General features: G+C 39.3%; 1 protein-coding gene across 4 annotated transcripts in view; it reads right to left on the bottom strand.

Annotated features, from left to right (window-relative positions):
* Positions 1-17,564: 17,564 nt before the first annotated feature.
* The window catches only part of LOC134225082 (uncharacterized), a 273,215-nt gene continuing 269,654 nt past the window's right edge, over positions 17,565-21,125 (bottom strand). For all 4 annotated transcript variants that reach the window (XM_062704868.1, XM_062704869.1, XM_062704867.1 and 1 more), the window contains 2 exons: positions 19,520-19,723; positions 17,565-19,452 (listed from right to left, as the gene is read on the bottom strand). In XM_062704868.1, the coding sequence (XP_062560852.1) occupies positions 18,823-19,452; positions 19,520-19,723 (834 nt within the window). In that variant the 3' untranslated portion in view covers positions 17,565-18,822. The remainder of the gene's footprint in view (positions 19,453-19,519; positions 19,724-21,125) is intronic.

Here is a 21,125-nt window from a genome sequence, read left to right as displayed (position 1 = left end):
TGACTTGTTATGATTCGGAACAGTTTTTGCCTCTCTTTTATCGTTGTTCATTATCTATTGAGAGCTATTTCTGCAAACCCTGGTTTACAGGAAGCAATAAAACGTATAGTATCTTATAGTATAGCCGACATCTTTTTAATGTTCAGCTCTCGGTTTGATCTTATTCAGGATATTTCAAAAAATACCTTCATGAGTTCCATCAGTTACTTTTTAAATTATCGCAAAATTATGTATGAGGAAGACACAGTTCTTTCTTATAACGTAAATTAAATTTAATCACAGTTTTAAACTTAGAAATGAAGTAAGTAAATCACTGTATAACCTCATTATAGTAATTGGCGTTACTTTATTTAAAAAAATACAGAATTATTAAACAACTATCTGTATCTGTGTTTAAAGATTTAACGCGAAGACAATCTTCGTTTCCGATCATAATAATTATTTAGTTTTCTAAAAAAAGATTTAAACACATTTTAGGCAATCAAAACATTCCATTCGTAATTTATTCAATTTTACTTTTTGAATTCCTAGAATTAATGTCTAGAAAGTCTTGGATTTTTTATTGAAAACTTTGAACGTCCTAATTCAATATTAGTATATTGAAATGTTCTAAGCTTTGAAACTTATTCATCAATCCATGTGAAACAAATTAAAAAACTGTCTTAGAGTATCTCTTTTACCATCATAATATTACGTTAGTTGTGGAAAAATACTAAACTAAAGATATTTTAATTACAGACATATTTACGTAGTATTAAAAAATTATCATTTTCAATGGTTTGTATAATTCTCAAATATAATTCCAAACAACTCTTACCATATTCATTTATTTTCGAATTCTGTTCAATTGGAAATCACATACAAATAACAGAAGTACAAAGGCAAGCTTGGACATTAGAGGAATAACATTCATTCGAAAGAAATGAATATCTCGATATTCGATTCTATGCTTTTATGCCTTACATCATAATATTTATGACATATGGCCGGGGTTCTACCAAATCACACCAAGCGCCAAAAAAGTACTGATAGTTGTGAGCAAGTTTTTGTTTAACAAATTTAATTGACCATTAACCGTATAGGTCCTATACAATGGGATATCTCTCAAACCCATAACTGAGGATATCCTACAAGAAATATACACACGTTTTGATTTAAAATAATTTCCGTTTCCTTTTACGTACAAAATATCAAAAGTCAGTCAAAAAGCCGCTTACTAGAAATTGGAATCAAAATGATCTAGTGACAACACAAATTGCATCTGGGAAAAAGATACTTATTTTTTATACCTCATGAATATTAAAGAGTAAATCTTTCCCTTTTGTATCAACTTCATGAAAAACTTTGAAGAATTTTGAATGTAAGTTGCCAAAAAATATTTTTTCCCGGCTCATGTCCTGAATTCCCGGTTTTCCCGCTTTTTTTCCCGGTGACTTCAATTTCCCGTCTTTTTCCCGTTTTTCCCGGTTCGGTGGTTACCCTGTTCAATTATCAAGAAACGTGAGCATAATTATGATCCCGATAATTATTCACATAATTTTGATTTGAGAACAGTTTCAAGTCGCCCTGAACATTGAGCGCTCTCAGGTCCTCTTCAACTGCAAAAAGCCATCGTGTACGCGGCCTTCCACGAAGCCTGCACGACCTCTTCCGGGTTCTCTACTAAATATTCGCTTGCGGTTCTTCCGGTATACGAACAATGCGTTCAGCCCACAGTAGTCTGCCGTGTTGTATAAGCCTTATAATATTCAGCTCTTTATACACCTGGTACAACTCGTGATTCATCTAGGGCATTTTTCTCTGTACTCGAATCTGTTGTACTGCAGAAACTTTCAGTCACTAAAAAACTTTGAACATCTTCTGGATATTCCAGATTAGATTTATTTTGAAGTCGGTTACTTAAGTTGAGGGAGCTTATCAAAGGATCCTACGTCATGTAAACGTCATGTAAATTATCCTCTCTTAAAGCTTTCCTGGCATGATAAGTCCGACTTTTTTTAAATGCTTATGTTGACACTCAGCTGCTTCTTCAGCCAACATTCCAAGTGCTGCTGGTGAATGAACTATTATATCCCCAGCATGGGCAAGGACTTTATGCATCGTAGCAGGAATTTTATACCAATCATACAGCTGCAAATATAACCGGTAGGTTGCTTTACAATAACGGTCTAGCTTTTCAGGATTGATTGACTCTTGGCAGTTTATCGCGATCAGAATGTTTCAAAACCGGTGTATTAGCTATTCGTTGACATCTAATGATTTCTCGCTTAACTTTTCAAAAAGACCTAAGTAACATTTTTTTCATGAATTAATTTGAGTACTGCAATCAAAAGCTTTCATGTTGTTTTGTTGATTGCGCTATTCAAATTAATTCATGAAAAAATGTTACTTAGATCCTTTTGAAAAGTTAAGCGTGATTTACTTAACACCTTACCTTTACCTAATTCGGAATCGAATACGCTCGTCGACAAATGTTTCCAGTTGTACTTGATCCGTCTTGCCTTGGCTGATCGACCCTCACATTTATTGCATTTATTTAGTTTACATCTAAACAGATAACACTGAATCAACAATTTCACGCCACAATACACGGTTCGAGGCCGCATCTCTCCATTCTCGAATACGCCCCACGCTCGCCAAGTCGTTTTGCACCTGGTCTGCCCATCTCGCTCGCTGCGCTCCACGCCGTCTCGTACCTGCCGGATCGGAATCGAACACCATCTTTGCAGTTTTGCAGGGTGTACGGCATTCTTGCAACATGTCCTGCCCATCGTACCCTTCCGGCTTTAGCAACCTTCTAAATACTGGGTTCGCCGTAGAGTTGGGCGTGCTCGTGGTTCATTTTTCGCCGCCACACACCGTCTTCTTGCAGATGGTCCTAAGCACCCGTCTCTCGAATACTCCGAGTGCTTGCAAGTCTTCCTCGAGCATTGTCCATGTTTCATGTCCGTAGAGGTCTTATTAACGTCTTGTACATGACACATTTGGTGCGGTGGCGAATCTTTTTTGACCGCAGTTTCATCTGGAGCCCGTAGTAGGCCCGACTTCCACAGATGATGCGCCTTCGTATTTCACGACTAACGTTGTTGTCAGCCGTTAGCAAGGATCCGAGGTAGACGATTTCCTCGACCACCTCGAAGGTATTCCCGTCTATCGTAACACTGCTTCCCAGGCGGGCCCTGTCGCGTTCTGTTCCGCCCACAAGCATGTACTTTGTCTTTGACGCATTCACCACCAGTCCAACTTTTGTTGCTTCAGGTTTCAGGCGGGTGTACAGTTCTGCCACCTTTGCAAATGTTCGGCCGACAATGTCCATGTCATGCGCGAAACAAATAAATTGACTGGATCTGTTGAAAATCGTACCCCGGCTATTACACCCTGCTCTCCGCATGACACCTTCTAGCGCAATGTTGAACAACAGGCACGAAAGTCCATCACCTTGTCTTAGTCCCCGGCGCGATTCGAACGAACTGGAGTGTTCGCCCGAAATCTTCACACAGTTTTGCACACCATCCACCGTTGCTTTTATCAGTCTGGTAAGCTTCCCAGGGAAGCTGTTCTCGTCCATAATTTTCCATAGCTCTACGCGGTCTATACTGTCGTATGCCGCCTTGAAATCAACGAACAGATGGTGCGTTGGGACCTGGCATTCACGGCATTTTTGAAGGATTTGCCGTACAGTAAAGATCTGGTCCGTTGTCGAGCGGCCGTCAACGAAGCCGGCTTGATAACTTCCCACGAACTCGTTCACTAATGGTGACAGACGACGGAAGATGATCTGGGATATCACTTTGTAGGCGGCATTAAGGATGGTGATCGCTCGAGAGTTCTCACACTCCAGCTTGTCGCCTTTCTTGTAGATGGGGCATATAACCCTTTCCTTCCATTCCTCCGGTAGCTGTTCAGTTTCCCAGATTCTGACTATCAATTTGTGGCAGGCAAGTGGCTAGCTTTTCCGGGGCCATCTTGATGAGCTCAGCTCCGATACCACCCTTACCAGCTGCTTTATTGGTCTTTAGATGTTGGATGGCATCCTTAACTTCCCTCAAGGTGGGGGCTGGTTGGCTTTCATCGTCCGCTGAACTGACGTAGTCATCTCCTCTGCTGCCTTGACTTGCACTGCCCGTACTCTCAGCGCCATTCAAATGTTCCTCGTTCCTGCTGCTACCATCTTTCGATCACCACACGTTCGTCCGTCAAAGATGCTCCCATCCTTATCCCTGCACATTTCGGCTCGCGACACGAAGCCTTTTCGGGATGCGTTGAGCTTCTGAAAGAACTTGCGTGTTTCTTGAAAACGGCACAGCTGTTCCATCTCCTCGCACTCCGCTTCTTCCAGGCGGCGTTTCTTCGCCTGAAGAAAGCGGGTCTGCTGTCTCCGCTTCCGTCTATAACGTTCGACGTTCTGCCGTTCTGCAGCAAGGTGCAGCGCGACCGCCCGCGCTGCGTCCTTCTCCTCCAGAATCTGTCTTCACTCTTCGTCGAACCAATCGTTCCGTCGACTTCGACCCATATACCCGACGTTGTTCTCCGCTGCGTCGTTAATGGCTGCTTTAACTGTACTCCAGCAGTCCTCAAGAGGGGCTCCATCGTGCTCACCCTCTTCCGGCAACGCTGCCTCGAGATGCTGCGCGTATGCAGTGGCGACATCAGGTTGCTTCAGTCGCTCTAGGTCGTACCGCGGCGGTCGTCGGTACCGAACATTGTTGATGACGGATAGTTTTAGGCGCAATCTAATCATCACCAGATAGTGGTCAGAGTCGATGTTAGCGCCACGATATGTCCTGACGTCGATAATGTCGGAGAAGTGCCGTCCATCAATCAGAACGTGGTCGATTTGTGATTCTGTCTGCAGTGGTGATCTCCAGGTGTACCGATACGGGAGGCTGTGTTGGAAGTAGGCCTCGAAGTAGGAAGTCGACCCTCACACAAAAACTATCATAAAGCCTTTTCTGTATAAGTTGTTTTCTTTTCTGGTACGCTTTCTTTAATATCTTTGGCTCTGGACTTCTTAATAAAATTCTGTATCAAGCCATTCCTCATTATCTGAGTCAAAGTAAGCTTTGGACCTGCCATATTTTTTTCAAATTTCAAATGCAGATTTTTCAATTTTGTATGGAGTTGACTCTTTTTTGTTTATCCACAGCGAAGCTTTGGCAGATATATTCCAAAGCTTTTTCAACACTTTCATCTACCTGACGTCCCTCGTGAGCTCTAAATACTTCAATGAGTTTCCTATAATTTATGCTTCACCAAACACTAAGTACAAACTCTTCACTCGATTTACCTTTGCAATCACAGCTCACGAGTCACGCAGATAGAAATTCGTAAATGCTGTTTATTTATTTCACAGGTTCATACCAATATTTTTCGAAAGATTGCCCTAGGTACAGACATTATCGTTTCTTGTATGTACATATTGTTTTTAAATAATATCAAAATTCTACACTTTATGAAATAATTTCAAATGAAGTCCAGAAGATTTACGTAATCCGTAATCCGTAGTAAAGAGACCATTGTTTTTTTTTCATATTTATTTACTTGATACTTGATAGATAATGAGTTGCATCCTCTTGGTGAGCCTGCGCCTAATGGAGTATCATATACCGTGACTCTACCCTAATTCCGCGCATTGCCTAATACCGTGGATTTTATCCAAATTGATGAATATAGAGGTACTGTCTGTCATACACATCACATTATTTGGTGAAATACACAAATATATATCAGAAAATGTTAGCAAATTATTATTGTGGGTATTTATGACGTAAATTAGGCGCTAAAGAATAAATGTGAAAATGTATGGCTCGACCAGCCAAAATTTGCATCCGCTTAGCGAAACGCTTAAAATTATGGTTATATTTCCAAGTCTTGTAACTTGATTTTTAAATGATATTTACTTCCAATATCTCATTGAGCCCAGTTTTACAGCTAAAAAAAATGAGCTGGGTATAAAACGTAACCATCACATTGAATACATAGACCACTAGACAATATCGTATACGTATAGGTATTGAAACATTCATATTAAATACTAGCAGACCCGACGAACTTTGTTTCGCCTAAAATCGATTTATTCTCTGATTAATTTTCGAGTAATTAAGAAATTGGTGTTTCATTTGTATGGGAGCCCCCGTTTCCAAAGAGGGGAGGGGTCTCGAACCATCTTAAGAACCTTCCCCGGCCTCGAAAACCTCTGCATACAAATTTTCACGCCGATTGGTTTAGTAGTTTCCGAGTCTATAAGGTTCAGACAGACAGAAATTCATTTTTATGTATATAGAAGATCTACGGGATTTTATGCGTAGGATTACCAGGGAAGCATCATTCAGATGAATTACATATTGCAATATGTATTATTCCAATACTTCCTCAAATAAAAACTTCTGTTGGAAGACTTGAAGATGGTATACATCTAATAAACATACAAATCGTCTTTATTGTGTCGCTCAGCACATACGAATACAATATCATTTATGCGATATTTACTACAGACTATAGACGTAAATATTTTCCCTGTGCAGTTTCCTTTAGAAATGAAGGTAGAGTATTATTCATCTGAATACAAATCCACCCATTGTCTTCAAATCCACTTAGACACTCGATTGGATATCATCTATCTAAAACCTAAAGAAATGTGAAGTAAATTATTTGAAAAATTAATAAACGCTTTTGAATCGTCAATATTGAGAAATTGCTAACTTCCCAAGGAAATGATTCTTTCCCAGTAGGTATCTGTGTAAATAGTAAATTTTCATGACGTTTTTTAGTATATATGACCTAATAATTTAATTAAAATTTGTATATGATTCAATTATTTACACATTTTATTGTAAATGTGCTCTTAAGCTCATCATTTGAGCTTGTTTGATAGGGCACGGTATTAGGCAATTTTCTGCGCCGTATTTGGAATCTTCTTCGGAATGTACGCGGTATTAGGCATATTCATAAGTCAAATGTCGAATACTATTTTCTTCATTTTTTTATGAGTTGAAGTACAAAACATATTTTTCCTTCAAATGTATTTGATATTGATTAAAGCGACATTGTTTTCAAGGGTGATTGTTACAAATTGAATTTTATTTAGCGAATTTATTGTGGATTAATTCAAGACAAAATTTTCAAAACGACTTATCTGCTTTTGTAAACAAAGATTCAAACGACGATTTGACGAATCTGACAGCACTCCCAAGCAAACCAACACCACCAATAGGTAGGTGAGGGTTTCCGCTACCTGTTGGTGGCCTTGGTTTGCGTGGGAGAGCTATCAGATTCGTCAAATCGTCGTTTGAATCTTTGTTTACAAAAGCAAATAAGTCGTTTTGAAAATTTTGTATTGAATTATTTAATTACTGCGATTTAATTACTGCGTAAATTTTTTTTTGCTAGTTTAATAGGCTGACCATACGTACCGTATTTAACGGGACAGTCCCGTTTTTTAGACCTTTTTGTGATGTCCCCTCGTCATCTGAAAAATCCTCAATTTGTCCCGTTTTTTCATTGATTCTACATTGATCATACATAAAAAAGCCTCATACATTTCGGCCTTATAAGAGAGATTAACAGCCCTCGGCTGGCTCATCTATCAACAAAGGAAGTGGACGAAACCCATAAAAAAGTGTGAGATGTTATGTTATTAGTGTTGCTTTTGAAAGAATGCTATCTATGCCGTTTTGTATTTTCCATTGATCGACTTTCCTTATAGTTTTTAACAGTTGATGACAACAGGTGTTTCTCCGTGAGATTTTTAACACAATCAATGATTTTCTCTGCTTATTCCGGAGGCATTAAAACTTGGCCAATTTCATCAGTGAATTGAACGGAATAAGTAACTTGGTAGACTATTATTTCCTTAAAATCAGGTCACGCCTCAACGTCAATAAAATGAAGCGCAGGATCAGACATTCTTGTTTTCAAATTAATTTTATTTTACATTATTCTGGTTTGAATTTTCCGAAGTAGGTACTGTTATTCAATCATTTGATTCTTTTTGAATCATTCAAAGCCTTTCTGAATAATTCCGATTATTTCGGAATCGTCCACTGTAAAAAAAGACGACATGAAAAAAAATAATTTATAATAAATCAACTGAACAAAATCGAGTTTATGGCAGTTTCAAACCGAGGGAAAATTTCGTCGGCTTAAAAGTTATATCTAAGATTCCCACGTACTTTAAGGCTAGCTCACACATCAGGAACTTGTCTGCAAATTTTGCTCCCGTTATGAAAAATTTCCATTCGGCTCGATTTGAAATACAATCCGACGGAAATCTCCGAGAGTCCGAGCTATAAATTGGCCAGAATTTTTTACCTTTCTGCGATGAAATTGCGTGAGTCCCGCTTTTTTTGGAGCAAATGGGAACAAAATCAACAAGATTCTCGAAGTGGGTGGCTACTTTTAACGTAATTGAAAATCAATTTCGATCAAAAAGGACTGTGAATTGATTAGATTGGTACTTTAACAGTAGATTAACCCTCTACAACCTAAATTTTTGTTTTTGCTCAAAATCACTATGTTGCTCACTATTTGCACAGTTTGGGCAATAATTTTTTTTTAATTCGTGATTTTACCAATTTCACACTTTGATTTTTTAGAATTTTGTTTTTCAAGTTTTTTATCCAATCAAATAGTTTCTTGAATCTATTGATTTTTTTTTTATTTTTCAACATATTTCATTCATTTCATTTATTTAGTCTACATCTATACAGATAACACTGAATCAAATCAATTTGACGCCACAATACACGGTTCGAGGCCGCATCTCTCCATCCTCGAATACGCCCCACGCTCGCCAAGTCGTTCTGCACCTGGTCTGCCCATCTCGCTCGCTGCGCTCCACGTCGTCTCGTACCTGCCGGATCGGAAGCGAACACCATCTTTGCAGGGTTGCTGTCCGGCATTCTTGCAACATGCCCTGCCCATCGTACCCTTCCGGCTTTAGCTACCTTCTGGATACTGGGTTCGCCGTAGAGCTGGGCGAGCTCATGGTTCATTCTTCGCCGCCACACACCGTCTTCTTGTACACCGCCAAAGATGGTCCTAAGCACCCGTCTCTCGAATACTCCGAGTGCTTGCAAGTCCTCCTCGAGCATTGTCCATGTTTCATGTCCGTAGAGGACTACCGGTCTTATTAACGTCTTGTACATGACACATTTGGTGCGGTGGCGAATTTTTTTCGACCGCAGTTTTTTTCTGGAGCCCGTAGTAGGCCCGACTTCCACAGATGATGCGCCTTCGTATTTCACGACTAACGTTGTTGTCAGCCGTTAGCAAGGATCCGAAGTAGACGAATTCCTCGACCACCTCGAAGGTATCCCCGTCTATCGTAACACTGCTTCCCAGGCGGGCCCTGTCGCGCTCGGTTCCGCCCACAAGCATGTACTTTGTCTTTGACGCATTCACCACCAGTCCAACTTTTGTTGCTTCACGTTTCAGGCGGGTGTACAGTTCTGCCACCTTTGCAAATGTTCGGCCGACAATGTCCATGTCATCCGCGAAACAAATAAATTGACTGGATCTGTTGAAAATCGCACACCCGGCTCTCCGCATGACACCTTCTAGTGCAATGTTGAACAACAGGCACGAAAGTCCATCACCTTGTCTTAATCCCCGGCACGATTCGAACAAACCCAAAATCTTCACACAGTTTTGCACACCATCCACCGTTGCTTTGATCAGTCTGGTAAGCTTTCCAGGGAAGCTGTTCTCGTCCATAATTTTCCATAGCTCTACGCGGTCTATACTGTCGTATGCCGCCTTGAAATCAATGAACAGATGGTGCGATGGGATCTGGTATTCCCGACTTTTTGAAGAATTTGCCGTACAGTAAAGATCTGGTCCGTTGTCGAGCGGCCGTCAACGAAGCCGGCTTGATAACTTCCCACGAACTCATTCACTAATGGTGACAGACGACGGAAGATGATCTGGGATATCACTTTGTAGGCGGCATTAAGGATGGTGATCGCTCGAGAGTTCTCACACTCCAGCTTGTCGCCTTTCTTGTAGATGGGGCATATAACCCTTTCCTTCCACTCCTCCGGTAGCTGTTCAGTTTCCCAGATTCTGACTATCAATTTGTGCAGGCAAGTGGCTAGCTTTTCCGGGGCCATCTTGATGAGCTCAGCTCCGATACCACCCTTACCAGCTGCTTTATTGGTCTTTAGATGTTGGATGGCATCCTTAACTTCCCTCAAGGTGGGGGCTGGTTGGCTTTCATCGTCCGCTGAACTGACGTAGTCATCTCCTCTGCTGCCTTGACTTGCACTGCCCGTACTCTCAGCGCCATTCAAATGTTCCTCGTTCCTGCTGCTACCATCTTTCGATCACCACACGTTCGTCCGTCAAGATGCTCCCATCCTTATCCCTGCACATTTCGGCTCGCGACACGAAGCCTTTTCGGGATGCGTTGAGCTTCTGAAAGAACTTGCGTGTTTCTTGAAAACGGCACAGCTGTTCCATCTCCTCGCACTCCGCTTCTTCCAGGCGGCGTTTCTTCGCCTGAAGAAAGCGGGTCTGCTGTCTCCGCTTCCGTCTATAACGTTCGACGTTCTGCCGTTCTGCAGCAAGGTGCAGCGCGACCGCCCGCTCTGCGTCCTTCTCCTCCAGAATCTGTCTTCACTCTTCGTCGAACCAATCGTTCCGTCGACTTCGACCCATATACCCGACGTTGTTCTCCGCTGCGTCGTTAATGGCTGCTTTAACTGTACTCCAGCAGTCCTCAAGAGGGGCTCCATCGAGCTCACCCTCTTCCGGCAACGCTGCCTCGAGATGCTGCGCGTATGCAGTGGCGACATCAGGTTGCTTCAGTCGCTCTAGGTCGTACCGCGGCGGTCGTCGGTACCGAACATTGTTGATGACGGATAGTTTTGGGCGCAATTTAATCATCACCAGATAGTGGTCAGAGTCGATGTTAGCGCTACGATATGTCCTGACGTCGATAATGTCGGAGAAGTGCCGTCCATCAATCAGAACGTGGTCGATTTGTGATTCTGTCTGCAGTGGTGATCTCCAGGTGTACCGATACGGGAGGCTGTGTTGGAAGTAGGCCTCGAAGTAGGAAGTCGACCCTCACACAAAAACTATCATAAAGCCTTTTTTGTATAAGTTGTTTTCTTTTCTGGTACGCTTTCTTTAATATTTTTGGCTCTGGACTTCTTAATAAAATTCTGTATCAAGCCATTCCTCATTATCTGAGTCAAAGTAAGCTTTGGACCTGCCATATTTTTTTCAAATTTCAAATGCAGATTTTTCAATTTTGTATGGAGTTGACTCTTTTTTGTTTATCCACAGCGAAGCTTTGGCAGATATATTCCAAAGCTTTTTCAACACTTTCATCTACCTGACGTCCCTCGTGAGCTCTAAATACTTCAATGAGTTTCCTATAATTTATGCTTCACCAAACACTAAGTACAAACTCTTCACTCGATTTACCTTTGCAATCACAGCTCACGAGTCACGCAGATAGAAATTCGTAAATGCTGTTTATTTATTTCACAGGTCCATACCAATATTTTTCGAAAGATTGCCCTAGGTACAGACATTATCGTTTCTTGTATGTACATATTGTTTTTAAATAATATCAAAATTCTGCATTTCATGAAATAATTTCAAATGAAGTCCAGAAGATTTACGTAATCCGTAATAAAGAGACCATTGTTTTTTCGTATTTATTTACTTGATACTTGATAGATTATGAGTTGCATCCTCTTGGTGAGCCTGCGCCTAATCGAGTATCATATACCGTGACCTACCCTAATTCCGCGCATTGCCTAATACCGTGGATTTTATCCAAATTGATGAATATAGAGGTACTGTCTGTCATACACATCACATTATTTGGTGAAATACACAAATATATATCAGAAAATGTTAGCAAATTATTATTGTGGGTATTTATGACGTAAATTAGGCGCTAAAGAATAAATGTGAAAATGTATGGCTCGACCAGCCAAAATTTGCATCCGCTTAGCGAAACGCTTAAAATTATGGTTATATTTCCAAGTCTTGTAACTTGATTTTTAAATGATATTTACTTCCAATATCTCATTGAGCCCAGTTTTACAGCTAAAAAAAATGAGCTGGGTATAAAACGTAACCATCACATTGAATACATAGACCACTAGACAATATCGTATACGTATAGGTATTGAAACATTCATATTAAATACTAGCAGACCCGACGAACTTTGTTTCGCCTAAAATCGATTTATTCTCTGATTAATTTTCGAGTAATTAAGAAATTGGTGTTTCATTTGTATGGGAGCCCCCGTTTCCAAAGAGGGGAGGGGTCTCGAACCATCTTAAGAACCTTCCCCGGCCTCGAAAACCTCTGCATACAAATTTTCACGCCGATTGGTTTAGTAGTTTCCGAGTCTATAAGGTTCAGACAGACAGAAATTCATTTTTATGTATATAGATCTACGGGATTTTATGCGTAGGATTACCAGGGAAGCATCATTCAGATGAATTACATATTGCAATATGTATTATTCCAATACTTCCTCAAATAAAAACTTCTGTTGGAAGACTTGAAGATGGTATACATCTAATAAACATACAAATCGTCTTTATTGTGTCGCTCAGCACATACGAATACAATATCATTTATGCGATATTTACTACAGACTATAGACGTAAATATTTTTCCTGTGCAGTTTCCTTTAGAAATGAAGGTAGAGTATTATTCATCTGAATACAAATCCACCCATTGTCTTCAAATCCACTTAGACACTCGATTGGATATCATCTATCTAAAACCTAAAGAAATGTGAAGTAAATTATTTGAAAAATTAATAAACGCTTTTAAATCGTCAATATTGAGAAATTGCTAACTTCCCAAGGAAATGATTCTTTCCCAGTAGGTATCTGTGTAAAATAGTAAATTTTCATGACGTTTTTTAGTATATATGACCTAATAATTTAATTAAAATTTGTATATGATTCAATTATTTACACATTTTATTGTAAATGTGCTCTTAAGCTCATCATTTGAGCTTGTTTGATAGGGCACGGTATTAGGCAATTTTCTGCGCGGTATTTGGAATCTTCTTCGGAATGTACGCGGTATTAGGCATATTCATAAGTCAAATGTCGAATACTATTTTCTTCATTTTTTTATGAGTTGAAGTACAAAACATATTTTTCCTTCAAATGTATTTGATATTGATTAAAGCGACATTGTTTTCAAGGGTGATTGTTACAAATTGAATTTTATTTAGCGAATTTATTGTGGATTAATTCAAGACAAAATTTTCAAAACGACTTATCTGCTTTTGTAAACAAAGATTCAAACGACGATTTGACGAATCTGACAGCACTCCCAAGCAAACCAACACCACCAATAGGTAGGTGAGGGTTTCCGCTACCTGTTGGTGGCCTTGGTTTGCGTGGGAGAGCTATCAGATTCGTCAAATCGTCGTTTGAATCTTTGTTTACAAAAGCAAATAAGTCGTTTTGAAAATTTTGTATTGAATTATTTAATTACTGCGATTTAATTACTGCGTAAATTTTTTTTTGCTAGTTTAATAGGCTGACCATACGTACCGTATTTAACGGGACAGTCCCGTTTTTTAGACCTTTTTGTGATGTCCCCTCGTCATCTGAAAAATCCTCAATTTGTCCCGTTTTTTCATTGATTCTACATTGATCATACATAAAAAAGCCTCATACATTTCGGCCTTATAAGAGAGATTAACAGCCCTCGGCTGGCTCATCTATCAACAAAGAAAGTGGACGAAACCCATAAAAAAGTGTGAGATGTTATGTTATTAGTGTTGCTTTTGAAAGAATGCTATCTACATATGCCGTTTTGTATTTTCCATTGATCGACTTTTCTTATAGTTTTTAACAGTTGATGACAACAGGTGTTTCTCCGTGAGATTTTTAACACAATCAATGATTTTCTCTGCTTATTCCGGAGGCATTAAAACTTGGCCAATTTCATCAGTGAATTGAACGGAATAAGTAACTTGGTAGACTATTATTTCCTTAAAATCAGGTCACGCCTCAACGTCAATAAAATGAAGCGCAGGATCAGACATTCTTGTTTTCAAATTAATTTTATTTTACATTATTCTGGTTTGAATTTTCCGAAGTAGGTACTGTTATTCAATCATTTGATTCTTTTTGAATCATTCAAAGCCTTTCTGAATAATTCCGATTATTTCGGAATCGTCCACTGTAAAAAAAGACGACATGAAAAAAAATAATTTATAATAAATCAACTGAACAAAATCGAGTTTATGGCAGTTTCAAACCGAGGGAAAATTTCGTCGGCTTAAAAGTTATATCTAAGATTCCCACGTACTTTAAGGCTAGCTCACACATCAGGAACTTGTCTGCAAATTTTGCTCCCGTTATGAAAAATTTCCATTCGGCTCGATTTGAAATACAATCCGACGGAAATCTCCGAGAGTCCGAGCTATAAATTGGCCAGAATTTTTACCTTTCTGCGATGAAATTGCGTGAGTCCTGCTTTTTTGGAGCAAATGGGAACAAAATCAACAAGATTCTCAAGTGGGTGGCTACTTTTAACGTAATTGAAAATCAATTTCGATCAAAGGACTGTGAATTGATTAGATTGGTACTTTAACAGTAGATTAACCCTCTACAACCTAAATTTTGTTTTTGCTCAAAATCACTATGTTGCTCACTATTTGCACAGTTTGGGCAATAATTTTTTAATTCGTTGATTTTACCAATTTCACACTTTGATTTTCTAGAATTTTTTTTCAAGTTTTTATCCAATCAAATAGTTTCTTGAATCTATTGATTTTTTTTTGATTTTTCAACATATTTAGAGTTTGAAAATTCCTATCCAATGCTGACTTACCGATTTTTTTTTAATTTTCAGAGGTGTTTTTCATTTTTAGTGTAACGAGTTGTATAAATATTTTAGAGTGTAACATTCAAGACTATAACCTTCTATTGAATAAGGTTAGTTGTAGAAAAATACTAAACTACGAATATTTCACTCTTCAAAGGTATACGAGCAAAAACACGGAAGAACAAAATATTACTCAATTTTCAATATTTTTTTACAAATGTGTAAAATTTTGAAAATTTACTTTAAATCACATTTAAACATCAATGCATGTTTATATTATCGATCAACATCAAAAACATTTAAAATTCTTATCAATTAAAATTACAAAAAAAAATCAAAATACCCCTTCTAAAGGCGGTCTTATACTAATGACACACTATGGTGGTATAAGTACCATGGTACAAGAATCTTGAAATGAGTACCATATCAACTATTGTCTTTATCAAAGATAGTCTTGGAATAATTTTCTTGTGCTCTTGTACCATGGTACAAGTACCACGTGTGTGTCCTTAGTATTAGGCACTATAGGGTTAAAATAAAATTTCAAATTTCATCATTTTTTTATGTTGAAAGATGCGTAATTTTCTATTCCTTCTGCTTCCCATTGAAGAGTGAATTATTTGTAGATTAGTATTTTTCCACAACTAACTTCCACAACTAAAATATTTCTAATTAATTAAAAGGAAAATAAAAATTAAGCCTATAAATTTTGAAATTTCCACAGCTCATGAATTTTATCACAAGGTTTTTTGACATGTCCCGTTTTGCAAGCGCGCTTGTTCCGTTTTTTCACCGAAATGATCTGGTCAGCCTATAGTTTAATAATTCAACAAACTCCATATTGAACGTACCCCTAGCGGTACATGTACCCCAGGTTGAGAGCTGCTGCTTTGGAAGATATCAATGCTACATTGTTTGCTCCCTTTTGGACTAATACTTGTGCTTCTACTGGATAGGATGGGAATATGTGATGAAGATGATTAACCGTTCAGCACGCGCGTGGTTGCAGAATCGCTCGTGCTGTGCACCGCAAGCGATGTTTTCTTTCCACTAGTGTTGTACAATATACATCAGCGCGCGTGCTCGAGTGTTAAGGTGAAGGTGGGTTGAGTACCAAAACAAAGCTTTGATAGTATTGGTACAGTAAAAACTTTCATATACTGTAGTAGTATTGGTGTCGTATTTATAAAAAACAAAGAATATTAGTAGGGTGGTTCAAAAAACGATCCAGCACCATCACGCTCACTCGATTCCGTCCCATGCTCCGAGTGTCCTAAAAAACCGATTTGAACAAAAACTGGTTGAGCGCAAGCCGGTTCAAGTTTGTATGAAAACTAGAATGGGAAACTAAACCTTTTATTACACTGATTACGGCGCTTTCCCTCCAAACGCTGGCGAAAAGAGAACCCACATTGCTGAAAGCAACATTCCAGAGACTTCAGTGAACGAAAACCGCGAAAACGAAAGACTAGACTAGACTAGAAGTATCTGCCCCTGGTGCGATAGATATCACAGACAAATTCTGGGTATTTTGTTGAATTGCACGTTTCACTGATGCCTTCTGAGAAGCCTAATTATCATGCGAAAGAATCGCAACCTCGATTAAAATCGACTCCCAACTATTGGAACGACCATTCAATATGGATTGTCTATGGAGTTGAAGCTCTTAAATATTTCATCCCGTCATATGCTCTCCCCCCTCGCCATCGCCCAATGACGGAGTGCCAGAATCAGAATAATGTTAAATTCAACCTAGCCATATCAACTGTCATACAAACCTGAAACGACCTGCGCACGGTAAGCCTATTCAAACCAGCCCAAACCATTGGATGACACCCAAATTATAAATCATAATCAACTGAGCGTGGCGAAGCAAAATTATTTTTTGAGCCACCCTACTTATTAGTTTGCTGCTGCCGGTGCCGGTGCACCGCGGTGTTTACATTCGCTCCGCAATCAGTTTTTTATCGTTTTTTTCGGGCAAATCTAGCAGTTTATACTAAGTTTTCGGTTCAAATAAGTGACTGATTTTAAAAAGTGGTGTTTAATTTGCATTCTATCAACATTTCGGGCTGCTCATGTGCGGAGAAGTGAGTAAAACTTGATTTTTCCAATGCCCTTTGAGAAGAAGTGAAGTGCAGTGATAAACCCAACAAATCGCGGACGGCTATTAAATTGGCACGAAACTGCTAATTTATGCTACAATTCGATTCGGAATACATAGGATTCATTGAAGAAACATGTTCATTATCACGGGAAGTAAGGAAATATGCTGTGAACAGGTTAGTAATTTGAATAATTATTTTTTGTTCGATGCTGTTCGATGCATTCGAATGTTGGTGGGAGAGGAGTGCGGGAGGTGTGGGGTTGGCCCGTGGAAGGTCCGGTGCTATATTGGCTGCCATCGTGGTACTCTTCCAACTATGTCCTTAAGAGAATACATTTGCATAGGTTTGACAGTTTTTCCATATAAAATACGCGCGCGACCCTTGCCGTGCGGGACTCTTCATATTGAGAATACAAGTTTTTTCACTTGATATTGATAAAGACTAAATAGTATTTTGATGTCAAAGTTCACACATCTAATTTTCACTATATTCCGTTTCATATCATTATTTTTTTTTATCAAGAAAAAAAGCTCGCTATCCATATAGGCTATTACATATAATCTTGCAGCGAACTATAAATAGTCAACCAATTGTTAGGATGTTTCTTTCTATATTAAACTAATACTTTCAAATGTTTAGTCATTTTGTTTATTTATTTTTCCATTGAACTTTTTTTTTCTTTAATTTGTTAATTTTCAGTAGCAATATTCAAATAGTAATCAAATCTTCCTATTTACTACTGTCCTTAAACGTATTATCAACATTTTAATGTACATTCCAAGTCCATCTCCGCTCGCTCAAGTAGACCTCCGATTAGTGTCTCGCTGACACGGAAACCATTCGCATCCACAATTCGCATACACATTAAACCATTCAAAGCGCGAACGATCCATTCGCAGCTTACAGACACCCGCTCTTGCAATATTGTTTTAAATAATAATTTATCGATATGAAATTCATTTGCAATGTTATCCGAGCGAAGAGGTTCGAAGAACTACAGGATGCGTTAAGCGATTGCTACACTTTACAAGTTTAACTCTACTTTTTACATGTGTTTAATGTTCACCACAATTGCGCTCGTTTTATTTATTTAATTACTTTAGAGCTTCAGATGAATTACTTATTGCTAGCTGGATCTTAGGTTCGCATTTTTAAATAGTTTTAATGAAATTACTTGGTTTGGTTTATTTTTCCCCAGTGAAGAAAAGTCGCAATTCAATTGAAATCAATCAAAAATTTAAATGGTTTCCTCTTATTCGGGTTGATATCTAAGGTTTTTTTTTGTCTATTGTAAAATGGATAAAGCTACTACATATCTAACCATGTATGGATTACAGCGTGTTTGGTATGTTTTCAATCGATCTATAATTTGGCTACTGACTGTGTCTGCATGCTACTAGTAGCTAAAAGGATTTAATTTTAGGTTTCATCGTATCCCGTTTACTCCCATTAATCGTTTGTACTTGTAACCCTCGGATCAGACATTTTTATTACAGGATCCCGGTTTTATTTTTCGAAAAGAACATCTAAGCGCAGTTAGAAACAGTTGGAGTGCTCCTCAATCAGAACCAGGAAGTGTAGCAGCACTTTGATCACAAATTTCACCTCTTTCGTTTATTGTGTTGGCTTTGCGCAAAAATATTAGAATTGTTTGTTTCAAGTGTGTATATTGATAAGGCCTTCTATTTGTTTCTGTGTCAACAACTTTTGTACACATTAATTATTATCGCTTTTTTATTAACATATTATGTACAAAAATAATCAATGCTTAAAATCGTGCTGCTTTATCCTTACTGAGTTTGACTTTGAAGATGAAATTTTGCACAGAAATTACTGTAAAAAATCCTAATAGAAACGACATCATTTCAAACGGTGCCTATATTTGGAAAATTATTCACTAACCAAACCGACTTCTCTTTGGACATTTGAAGCTAGTGTATCACGTATGGCCTTGCGCTCTTCGTTTAGTATCTCTTGGACGGGAGAACCATTGGAACTGTGGTCGGCGGGTGACTCCGTGTGAGGAGGATCATCGTCCTCTGCGTGGCCCTGCTCACCATTCTCCTGTTCATCCTCTGCTACTTCAGTCTTGTTAGCTGCGGTTTCTTTTTCACCACCGTTAGACTCTTCCTCTGTTTCGACCGCTTCTTCCGGTGTGGTTTCCTTTTCCTCTTCAATGCTTTCGTTACTGTCCCGTTGAGTCTGACTGAGCTTGTTGGGTGATTTACGGAGTCTGGGATCCGTTGCCCTCAATGATTCTGAATTACCAATTCCGTCCCCGGTTGGTCTCAGCACGAGGTACAGAAGGATGTCCGACAGCGAGATGATGCCGATTACTTTTTCCTCTTCATCGACCACGACTAACCTGTGCACTTCGGCCCGCACGATCCGTTCCATCACCGTGTAAAGAGTTTCGTCCAGTTTGCAACGCTGTACACCCTCGAACCAAGCATTCCGGTGTTCGTTAGCTGTATGCAGCGAAACATCCAGATCGTTGTAGGTCTTTTCGGCTGCCAAATTCTAAAAAAGGACAGAAAATTTATCGGACTACCCTCTACAAGTCACATTAACATTTAAAACAACTTACAATAACATCAAATTTGGCGTAGATGTCTTTTAGGCGACGTTCGCTGTCCACGATTGGCAACGCCGACACCCGTCGGTCCACGAACTTGTGAAGTGCCGTAATGATGCTGGTGTCTTCGGTGGCGATTTCAATGTTATCGTAGCTGCCGATTCGAATTTCACGTAGCGTCTTTTGCATGTACGACGGTTTTGGTAGTTCATTAATCTAAAATTTAAATGGTTTAGTGGTAACATAGTTCCATGATCCATCATTGGTAGAGCGTAAAACAGTAGCGTGGAAAAATAAAGAAAAACATTTCTAAAAGAACACAAAAAATACCCTAATTAATACCGTAGCTTCCGGGAATGAAAGCACACCCAGAAATGGAGCTTCGATCGAGAAGAATACCACCTCTGCGATTGCCCTAAGAGGGAGCCCCTACTGGAGCTGGTCCTGAGAGTTGGGACAGAGCGAGCGGCCAGCGGCTAGAGCAACAGCGACCTTCTAGTCAATGTACCGCCAAGGCAGAACAGAAACGGCAGCGGAAGAAATAACCAAGGCAATACTGCACCAGCTGATGTTGCTGTGGTTGATCGACGTAAATCATTTACGATAGCGAGCCGCTGACGGTAACGGATCCTGTGAACTCGGGAGATGAATCAGTACGTGATCCGTAGCTACTACCTTTGCATCAGGATGGAACGGTGATGCTGGAGATTTTCAATGTTCAATGAGAGGTTTCCTCGGTTTGCACCCCAGCTTGACCACAACAAGAATTGCAATGGGCACTAGGAGAGGAACAGGAGACAAGATGCGATGCGTCGAGAAGGAGTTCTGTTGTGTTGTATGCATCATTGTTAGGTTTATTTGGGTAACATCTTGTTCAAATGCAAGTAACCGTCGCGACTCGATTGCACCCGTCGCTGCAAACAGTGGAATCGCAACAACAGCAATCGAAGGACGAACTAGCCAATCAGTTTCACAGTTCCAACGGACCGACCATATGTCCCAACATTGGTTACCCAAATTGCAGTAAGCATCCTTAATCAGGATATTTTGCCACAGTACTTAGAAAACAAATTAATGCTTATAATATGAGTGTTTTACTTCTACGTGAAGTTAAACGATTTACAATGATATGGAAATGCTAATATCATCTTCCAAACTTAGACGTTCATGATATAATTAGAGGCGAAAGTAAATAATTGATAGTTCCATTAGGGTACGGTAGGCATGAAGAATGTTTTATAGTAGTCGATTTGAAAGCGAGCAAAGGGCAATATTTGTGATGGTATAAATTTCACGACCTTCCTTCTGCCAAGCTCCCGTATGAAGAGAAAGGGAAGAGTATCAGTGTGGAAGTTGAAATCTCTCCACTGGCAAAAGGAAGGTGGTTTAATTTGCGTATATAGTTTTTTGGCTGAAGAAGTCTATTTTCGACTTAAGTAGCGCTTAAGGTGAAGGTGGGTTGAGTACCAAAACAAAGCTTTGAAAGTATTGGTACAATAAAAACTGTCATATACTGTAGTAGTATTGGCGTCGTATTATAAAAAAAAACTAAGAATATTAGTAGGGTGGTTTAAAAAACGACCCAGCTCCACCACGCTCAACCGATTCCGTCCCATGC

This window comes from Armigeres subalbatus, chromosome 3 (genome assembly GCF_024139115.2).
Source record: "Armigeres subalbatus isolate Guangzhou_Male chromosome 3, GZ_Asu_2, whole genome shotgun sequence".
NCBI classification, from domain to species: domain Eukaryota; kingdom Metazoa; phylum Arthropoda; class Insecta; order Diptera; family Culicidae; genus Armigeres; species Armigeres subalbatus.
Note: the sequence above shows the minus strand (reverse complement) of the source record. Positions and strands in the feature narration are given on the sequence as shown.